General features: G+C 30.5%; 1 protein-coding gene across 1 annotated transcript; it reads left to right on the top strand.

Annotated features, from left to right (window-relative positions):
- The first annotated feature begins 7,788 nt into the window (after positions 1–7,788).
- Positions 7,789–8,856, top strand: LOC113385308. Its single transcript, XM_026623185.1, has one exon. It carries the CDS (start codon positions 7,789–7,791, stop codon positions 8,854–8,856), a length of 1,068 nt encoding a protein of 355 aa, XP_026478970.1.
- The last annotated feature ends 2,410 nt before the right edge of the window (positions 8,857–11,266 follow it).

Here is an 11,266-nt window from a genome sequence, read left to right as displayed (position 1 = left end):
AACAAATGGCACTCTTATATTTACTAGAAAAAGTGTTGTGTTTAATTTTAAGAGCCATGGCTTCGAAACTAACACTAGAATGTTTTTTTTTTTCAAAGAAGTTAAGTTTTTTAAAAAATTTGAAAGAATTTCATATTTCCTATAACGTAATAAAAAATTGCGTTCATAAATTGCATTAGCTAACTTTAAATTTAAAGAAGAAAAGGTAGATAAGTTTTAACCTGGTGTGGTATCCATAATGCTTTTCATAATATTGAAAAAATTGATCTTGACCAAACTCCGATAATAAAATTAACATCCCCCCCATTCCTTCCTCACACTTGGAACGAAGAAACAATCAATTTCAAGAAGAAGACGAATGCAGACTTGTCTCAAATTTATATTTTTGTAAAACAAACACACTTTTGAAAATAATGATGAATGCACAATAAAACTAATAAACTGGGAAGAAAAACGGTTACAAAATTGTAAACAAACATTAGTAACACTAACACACATATTATAGAAACAATCAACGATGCTCATTATATTTATTGTTAATCAACAACTCAAAAATAGATTTTGACTGTGATGAACAGCAAGAATCAAAATTTATTAAAGGAAATTATATTTTAATTTACCACATAATTGTAAATTTACTATAAATGGAAGATATTATCAAAACATAAAATCTTCAATACAAGGTAAACCAATCCTAATCCCAAGATTTAACTTAAATTACACCAATGACACAACACCTGAGCATTGCAAATCAAGAGCATTCAAGTTGAAGAACTCTCAAGAATAAGAGAAGAACAAGACAAAATAAAAAACGTCTACATGAAGAATGCAAAAACCAAACACAACGTTCCATATATATCGATTACTACACTATTAATCATAGCCATTATTACTTATATTCTAGTAAAATGTATGATTCAAAGACGCAGAAAGAAACTCCTGCAAATCAAACATGAAAGCAGCCGCCGCAAGAAACAGCCGCCGAACCACCAACATTTACCCCCAGAGTTTTTCTCTAAGGCCGGAGTAGTTATATACGCAGTACCATGTATACATCATCCGCTGAATCAGCACATACTATAATCTATGCGTAATGCAACCTAAACAAGCCGCCCTATAAATAGGAAGCATTTGATATTCAAACGGGATTCACTAATTAAAACTCAACCAGTAATTGTATCACATATATTAAGATACATTAATAAATATATTAAATATATTGTATATTTCGAATATTATAATATAATATAAAAATTGTATAATGAAATGAAATAAATATTTTTTATACAAAACCTACGTTATAAAATATAACTAAAGTGAAGCTTTGTCTGTGATGCATTGTCAATAAAGGTTTAGTTGCAGTTGATCTTTTGAGAAAAAATCACGCTAAACGCCACGAGTGCTAAGTTACGCGTCGCGCTACGAGGCTGCGCCCTTTTGCTTCCACCCAAATGGTCCCCAATTGTCGCAATCAGCTGCTGCTAAACATATAAGAAAGTTGAAGGCATTTGTACAGAATTCGATTCACCTACATAAAGTTGCTAAAAATATCGATGATTTATCAGAACGTGGTTCAAATAAAAAAGAAGAAAAAAGAACAGTGAATATGTTTTTGCGGAATCCTGCTTTAACACTGCAGCAAGGACGAGCAAAATTAATGATAAAATGTTTAGAAATATCTACAAAAATATCTACTAAACTATCTGAACCTTTCTTCGTACTCATGATCTGAAATGGTGCAAGACAACGGGGAAGCCTCTGACGACTGAAAAACATGTGCTTCTTTTCTGCTTGGGCACATGAAAATATTGATAGAGATTTTGAAAATGTCATTTTTACTGATAAAAGTTCTATATGAGCACGTACTGCCCTCATCGAGCCGTTAAATTAAAATACGAGCCGTCAGACTAGAATAATCCGTTAAATTAATAAAAAGCAGGCGTCGGAGATGCCAGCCAATTGTCGACTCCGGTGGTGACTGGACACATATTGACCAAATTGCATCATTGCTTAAAATGTATACAATGCATATATAAATATTAAAATTTCATAAAATAATTATTTTTATAAATTAACACGGCCACGCTCTTACTTGACCGACTGTATATATATATACTAGCTGACCCGACAGACGTTGTTCTGTACCCACGTCTACAATGTTTCAATATTTTATACTAATATTTACTGCTTAGTTAAAAATAATAATTACTGTTTTTTAATTACTATTTACACCAATATATGAGTGACGTTGAATGTAGAACTGTTTCAAATAAAATGATTGTTCTAAATTCCCACGGTTAACACTTTAATTATTCATTTAACAAAAAATGTTCAATAAAATTGTATATTAAAAATTATACACTGCGATTTATAGAACAAATTTATTTCCAATAGCTCAATTTATTTTATTGCATTTAAGGGTTATATAGTATTTTTAGTCATACCTGTAGATGTGGATATATAAATGAATAATTTTTTGTTTATTCACGACTAAAACATTGATTTTCCAAATTTATCACACTAAAAATGATCGTCTGCCTTTTTGATTTATGGTCATAGCATAAGATACTCGTGTTGAAAATTGAAATCTTTTAAAAAGTGCAACAAATTCAGAAAGAATTAATATATAGCATTCGCGGCAAAGGTGCAATATCACCTTTTATTTTTCTACCCAAAATAATTGCTTCAATAATGTTGCCTATAATTTTTATAATTTCGTACCATATTTTAACTGGCTTTTAGTAATTTTAATATCTAAATTACATTTTTTTTCCAATAAATCAATATACATTATTGCTTAAGTTTATATTTGAAGTGAATTAATTTGTCAAATCCTGTTTACATCTGCTCTATTCAACTTACGATCAACAAACTTATTGCTCTGTGAATTTTTTTTACTGTGCTCCAATTTACTTGATATTTTGGAAATAGGCTAATCTTTATCTTAAGTTCAGTAAAGAAAACAGTTTGTACTCCGTCACCATCCACCGCATTAATTGGATTATTACTCTTTTAATTCTGATTTTATCAGAACTTGTAATACACTATTTTAAAGATGATTAAATGAGCTACAACTTTCTGTATCATAAATTTTACCGTAACTTCTCTTATTGTGAAACGGCGAAGGGTTAAAGGGCTCTAAAGACCTCTGGTTGGACAGCCGCGCACTCCTTAATTAATACCTCTATCAATATTTGTGTAATAGAAAAATAATAAACAACAATAATTAGTCAGAAAAATACCTCGAATTTTCATATATATATACTTTTATACGTATTCTTTCAGAGATATTATAATGAGAAATTGGATGTTTTTTTAATGTTTTTTTTTTTTTCATAAAATCATGAGTTTTTTGAAAATCGTTTGTACTAAAGTTGTGGTATTTTCTAGAATCCATCAAGATCCCTTAAACCAAGTTAATTCTAGATGGAATACGATTATTTTTAAATTTGGTGGAAATGGCACTGAAAAACTATTTGATTTATATGAAAAAAACATTATATGCGTCTTTTATTTGCATGATAGTTTATTCATTTTACACGTAGAAGTACTCATTTTAAAGCTTATTTTGAGCACTATAAAAACCCATTTTCATATCTAGCCTAATAATGTTCCTAAAACACTATAAAATAGCAATTTATTAAGATTTTAATTGATATAATTTTGTTCATTACATGATTTTCGTTAAAATGTATATTTTTGAAGATATTAGCAAAAAATGATGAAAAACGCAAAAAAGAAACAAACTTTCAGTAGCCAGTAGCTTGAAAAGTATTTGCTTTTTTGAAAAACATTATAAACATTTTTCTCTTATAATTAGTTCTTTTATCGATACCCAACGTTATTTTGAAAAAAGTAAAATTACACCAATGAAAAGAAATGTCATCCACCAGAGAAGTGGTAAAGGAGTCTAAATTGTTTTCACTTCTGAAGAGTAAGATGAACCTAGTTCCAAAATTCCAAACGAAATGGAAAACAGTAAAAAAAGTTCAGACCGAAAGCGCTCCATTGAGTAAATATTCCGTACCCAATGACAAACATATGAATTTTTGACACAATGAAACTTCTAAATATTTTTTTTTTGTATTGTGACTTAGTATAGTAAGGCAAAACGACTGCAAATTGAATATTTTTGAGCGCAATCACTTATGGCTTGTCTCTTTTGCACGAATTCGTACGGCGAATCTGTTCGCAAAGTGCGCAAATAAAATTATTGCAATCAAAAGCAAACCACGCGCACGTCAGACGCATGCGCAGACTTTCAGACGCATGTTATATTATTTGCATCTTATATTAATTTAATTTCTGGCAGCTGCTTTTCGGCATTAATAATGTAGAGATTACATTTTTCATATTCATAATCATGAATTTATTATATTTTAATATTGCCTTAGCCTATAAGTGAATAGAAATGATTGTAAAAGTAATGCACGATAAATGATTAATTATAAAAAATCATTAACTTTTACAATAATGGGACGAGCTTTTAGACCATGTGTACCTACTATGTGATATACGGATTTGTGCACTCAAATTAGTATGAACATAGATTTTTTAAATCTAATTAATCACTTGCAGATTGCAAAATTTTGTCTAATTAGTTATTAAGTCGGTGATTTCCAACCATTTTTTATTCATAATGATCGAGAAAACATAAAATTTACGAATCAAATGGTTGGGCAAAGGAAACTTTTTTGCGATAAATATTTAATTTTAGTGCTTTTTTAATAGCTGGAGAACTAACCATTTTTGCCGAAGAGTTTGTTTATTTTAACTTGTGTAATTTTTGTCTATTTCAATTGGTGTATTTATCTGATTAAAAATAAATCTCATATACAGTTATAGTAATCGCAAAAAAATCTAAAACATAAAATTTTATATATCTTCAAAGATTTCTGAACATTTTGGCAAATTTTCGTCGACGATTTCGCGAACATGGATCAACCAATTTGAAAAATTCAGAAAACATTTGTCATGTATTGAAGGTGAGAAGACGTGCTGATTAGTTTTTGGCAAAGGCAGGATAAGCCGTTTCGAATATACGGGACAAAAAATGCCAAACTGATTACATTTTTAGGAAGGCAGGTCTAGCGGTTTGGGAATCCAGTAAAAAGCACAACAAAAGCCATTTGGCATATGCACATCAAATTATCAGATATTTTATAAAGATTTTAATTAATAGTGAGTTAACGCAACGTGATTGCTTTGAAAAAAAGTTCGAAATTTTCAACAAAATATTTCAAATTAAAAACTTAACTTTTCAAATTTTTTAAAAGCTTTTCAAAAATTTAAATTGCGGCACGAAAAGTTTCAGCAATTTGCCTTTAGGCATGATGCCATGTACCACTAGTCAACTTGCAACTGGCAAAAAAGAGGGGCCTCGCAAACGAATTTCGCCGACGCCCACGAATGGTCTAGCGCCGCCACTGTATATATATATATATATATATATATATATATATATATATATATATATATATATATAACTTGTTCATAATAGGTAGTTCTTTTGTCTATGGTTGGCCAAACTACTTTAAATGCAACTGTAACAGCTGTAATCAAAAAAGTTTTTTCAAGAAGTCTAGCAATGCGATATTCAGCCAGAGGACAGAAAAACAAGTTAGACTTCTCGGCGTTAATGTTATGTGATATTGTTGTCAGTATGTATGATCAAATATTATAGCTTTATTCATTCGCACACACACACATATTTAATGTTTAATAATGTAATAGTGCATGTATGTGTTAAGAGTTTATTATTTAATATCATGTGCTATATGTTGAGGTATAATTTAACGACAATTTCTGGTGTATATTCAAGTTTATTAAAAATCATTTGCAGCGGCTATTTGAATTAATTTTACTAAAGTGACACAGCTTGATATCATCAATCGCATAAACGTTGTAAATCGCACAGTCTGGAGACTGGAATGGAGGGAAGAAACGAAGTATTTTACAGCTAAAAAAATTATATTGAAAATACTACAGGCTATGATATTATATCATTATGTACAAATTTTAAAATATAAATTCATATTGCAGGAAATATAAAATATGCTACTCATTTAGATTATATTAAGCTAATTGATCTTCTATTTATTTACAATAACAAAGGTAAGAATAATGAAATTCAAAATTTTAATTTTGTTTTTAATTATTAAAATTTTATATAAAATAATTTTAAAAACTGGCTTCGAACCTGTGAAAACAAATATCACCTTCGGTGCCAATACGATATCCGCGGACCATTTGAAAAAAGTTTAGGAGAAGCGGGGTGTAGAAAATGTAATTACATGTTACGTTATACCTCAAATGTTTGTCTCGACACCGTCGCCGTATAAAGTGAAATTGCAGGTGAAAGGATATAAATAAATTAGAAAAATATTAAATGGATTTAGCAGATTATTTATTTCTTGTAGCTTGATGAAAATCGTACTGTAGTTGAAGATTTCTACACATGCTGTGCTCAAGTTGGAAAGCAATGCAAGCACATATGTGCACTTATTGTATTTTTAAATACAACAAGAAGCACTACAAAAACTAGTTTCGCACAAGGTTAGGGCCAGCCATCCGTTGGCACACTGGCTAAATAAAAGTACTCCGAAGGAAAGTTGGTGAAGGATGTTTTTCCACCGCGAGTATCTTTGCCTACACGCTGTGTTGGGAAATTTGTGTAAGGTGCCCTTACAGAAAGTACTTGTGAGGAGGAACTGCGGATTCAAACAAAGTTGAGTATAATCGGCTCCTTCATGAAAAAAAAGAAAACTGATGCCTGTGCAGGTATTCTAGTTGATCTTCTTATTTTCATGGAGGCAGTCTTGCGTAAGCATTCGTAGCGTACACATCGTTCGAAATAAATATATATTTTTTGAAGTTTAGTGAAAGTAAACCTTGTACCTGTTGTGTTTTGATAGTGAGCTGATAAACAAACAATGGAGTCGGGCCCGTTCGGGCACGAGGGCAGTCGGCCGCCTGATAAAGGCATTACACAGCATTCAGATTTAGGCGCAACCATTGCAGGTGCAATGCACGTGCTAAATGACCTTGAAGATTTTAACAATGAAAGTAGTATGGATTATAGTATAGATGATCAAGAAATAGATTTAAGTAGTTGTGAAAGTATTCACAACTTAAATAATCAATCTAATAAAAACAAGATTGGAATTAATAAAACTAATCCCACAAAAGTTAATAAAAAAGAAACAAAGCTAAAGAATTCTAATTATGTAAATAGTAATAAAGAAAATAAAATTAACAGGACAATGAAATTCATTAAAAAGGTGACTAGTGCAAAAAACAACAAAGTCAAAAGATTAGAAAGTGGAGTCAATTCAAAAGTTGAAGTTCAGAAAAGTAATGATACAATAAATAAAAACGTAAAGGGCATTCAACGCAGTAGCAATGATAAAGTAAGGGAAGAAGCTGATAGTGTACCTAATGCGAATAATGAAGAAAATGTTAATCAGAATGAATCAAATTCTATTAACAATAACATGGTTAGTGAAGAAATGGTTGAGATGAATGAAGTAAAGTCAAGTAGCTATGCTCGAAACAATAAAATACGATTTGAAGAATACGATAAAGGACCATATCATATTTATGTGGAATCAATAAATAAAAATATTGGAAGGTTACATCACATGGCAATTGGAAGGATGTTATATAAATCAGTTCCAAAATTGAAGACAGAATTATCAGAAATTGCACAAATTGGAAAAAAACAAAATAAAACTAGTAATTAAAAATGCAGAAACAGCCAATAGTTTACTGGAAGATGAATTTTTCAAGATGAATAATCTCAGAACCTACATTCCTAAATATCTAGTAGTAAGACAGGGGATAATATTTGACGTTGATATTAATTTATCGGAAGACGAAATAATGGAAGTTATAGAATCTGATTATCCAGTAGTGGAAGTAAAATGTTTAAAGTCAAAAAGAGGTAATAACATCAATTATAAATCGCAATGTGTGAAATTAACATTCAGGGGCTCCAAATTGCCGGAGAAAATTTCAATATATTCAGTAAAATGTAGGGTTAGTCCATACATTAAAAAAGTAGTGCAGTGTCATAATTGTTGGTTCTTTGGTCATATAAAAGAACAATGTAAAAGTAAAAAAAGATGTCCGAAATGTTCAGAACAACATGGAATAGAAGCCTGTACTGAAATTTTAAACTTGAAATGCTGTTTATGCTCCGGGAAACACGTTGCAAATAGTACTGAATGCCCGGAATTCAAAAGGCATAAAAGTATTTATGAATTGATGGGGACTCATAATATAGCTTTTCATGAGGCGAGGAATATTTTGCGAAATGACAAATATTCAAGAGCTGTTAAATTTAACCCTTACACTATAGATAAGGAAAAAGATTTTCCGACGATAAAAGAAAAAAGGAGGGATGAATACGGACTAGAAAAAAGTTACTGTGATAAAAATAAATATAATGAATTATCAAAATTAATAGAAGAAGAAAAGGATACAGAAGAAGAAGACATAGTATGGATTAGAAAACCAAAAAGGTCACATGTCAAAAATGTAACAAGGGTAGGAGGTCAAGGTACGACTAAAGTACCTAAGTATAATAATATAAATAAAGAGACGGATATTAAAAGGGTAAGTAATAGAGAAATAATTAATAGAAAAAGGCCGATTAAAACGTCGGAAGATGATACGGATCAAGAAGGAAATGAATCAAGAAAAGAAGAAAAAGATCCACTCGAAATTCTTAAGCAGTTAGTTACACAAATTAAAATAATAAATAAATCTGACGATTCTTCCATAAATAGATTACTGAGTATTGTGATAAGTAAATTGGAAAAAGATAAGAGAACTACAGGAAGTTCAATAAAATAATAGAAACAATATACATATATAAATAAGCCAAAATGAATTTAAAAATACTACAATTAAACTGCAGATCATTGAAAGCAAATAAAGAAAGTATAGAACATTTCTTATACAATAATCAGATTTCGATAGCGGCCTTTCCAAAACATGGTTCAATCCTAATGCAGTATACAAAATCAAGGGGTATAAGATTTTTCGGAAAGATAGAGAAGATGGATACGGCGGAGCAGCCATCATCGTCAAAAACAATATAGATTGTGATGAATATGAAACAATAAACAACAATAAGAATATACAAATATGTGCGGTAACAATTAAAACAAATATAACCTTTTGCTTAGTTTCCATTTATTGCTCAAATAGAGAAGAAATAGATTTTACTGATGTGAGGAAAACTATAGAAGGGATCCATTTAAAAACATTGATCGTTGGAGATTTCAACAGCCATCACTTTGAATGGGGAAGTATGGCGAACAACACATCAGGAATAAAATTACAAGAAATCATAGAAGATCATTCATTAATAATTCTCAACAACGGCAAACCCACAACAATCGAGACAAGAAACAAAAAAGCGACGAATATAGATTTATCTTTATGCTCCAGCAATCTCACAGATTACATCAGATGGGAAATACTCGAAGAATCTCTTGGATCTGACCACTTACCAATTATAATACATATTTACACAAATGCAATTTCAAACATCAAAATCTTCCCTACAAAAAATGGAATACCAATCAGGCCAATTGGAAAGGATATGGCGAAGAAATTTCAAAAACTCTCCAAAACTCCAACATACCTAATACAGGAAAACAAAAATATGAATTTCTAATGAATTGTATAGATCACGCTGCAGAGAAAAACATAAAGAAATGCAAAGTGATAATTAGCTCAACCTTCAAACCAGCAGCATGGTGGGATCAAGAATGTGATATTAAGGTAAACGCAAAAAAACGCATTTAAACAAATGCGCAGAAAATATAATTATGATAATTTTATCCTATACCAAAAAATAAATGCACAAACCAAGAGATTTTTAAAGAACAAGAAAATACAAAAATGGGCGGAATACACAAGTTCAATTAACAAAAACACAAATCCGGCTACAATTTGGAGGAAAATCAAAATATTCAACAACAAAAACACAAATAGGAACATAAATCCAAATTTTATGGAAGAATGTGGACATCAAATATTACAAAATATAGCACCAGATTATGTCTGTAACAAACAAGATATATTTAATAAGAATAATAATGAAGAAACGGAATTGATGTCACCTTTCAAATATAATGAATTGAGAAGAGCTCTAAAAAACAGAAAGAACACGGCTCCAGGTAAGGATAACATTTCATATAATATGATCAATAATAGTCCTACTAATTTTAAAATGGAACTTTTAAATGTATTTAATAATATGATCACACACCACTGGATTCCTGAAAAATGGAAAGAAATAATTGTAGTACCAATAATTAAACCTAATAGAAACCCACAATCTATAGACTCTTATAGACCAATATCACTAATATCATGCGTAGCAAAGATTTTCGAACGAATGATAAAAGAAAGACTGGAATGGTACATTGAAAACAAGAACATACTCCATGATAACGTATTTGGTTTTAGAAGCGGAAGAGGAACAATAGATTTATTGAGTACCCTTACCACCGACATAAATATATCGAGGTCGAACAATGAATATATGTTGCTACTGTCAATAGATATTGACAAAGCTTATGAAAACGTAGACCATAATATTCTACAGAAAAAACTACGGAATATAAATATCCCAAAGAGTATAATTAGTATAATATTGGAGTTGATATCACCAAGATATATTTATCTACGAACCAATGGAGATATGATCGGCCCTAGATCAGCATACAACGGGATCATACAAGGTTCCATTTTAAGCCCCACATTATTCAACATATATACTGCGGATTACCATAAGATACCTGATACAAGTGTTAAAAAATTACAATATGCCGACGACATTTGTTTATACATATCAAGACCGTCAATAGAATCATGTATAACGCAAATGAACTATGCTGTTAAAGAAAACATAAAATGGTTATCAAGCAATAATTTAAATATATCACCAACCAAAAGCTCAGCAACGATTTTCACTAGACACAGACTCCCTCAGAATATAGGTCACATAAGGGTTGGAACTCAAGATATTATAATAAAAGACAACGTGAAAATACTAGGCATAACCTTTGACGCCAAAATGACATTTAAAAAACATATACAAGAATTATCAAGAAAATGCGAAACAGGCATCAATATACTTCGTAAAATAACAAATACTAGATGGGGAGCACACCCAGAGACATGCCTTTTACTGTACAGAAATTTGATTAGAACTCAAATAGATTACGGATGCTTTATATATGGAACAACA

Source organism: Ctenocephalides felis, unplaced genomic scaffold, assembly GCF_003426905.1.
Source record: "Ctenocephalides felis isolate EL2017-DRISC unplaced genomic scaffold, ASM342690v1 CF-g0.4_SCAFFOLD_00210, whole genome shotgun sequence".
In the NCBI taxonomy this organism is placed as follows: Eukaryota; Metazoa; Arthropoda; class Insecta; order Siphonaptera; family Pulicidae; genus Ctenocephalides; species Ctenocephalides felis.
The sequence above is the reverse complement of the archived record's forward strand: the minus strand, read 5'-3'. Positions and strand labels throughout refer to the sequence as shown.

Coding starts and splice junctions, on each gene's coding strand:
- LOC113385308 (XM_026623185.1), top strand. CDS start 7,789: ATGAATAATCTCAGAACCTACATTCCTAAATATCTAGTAGTAAGACAG.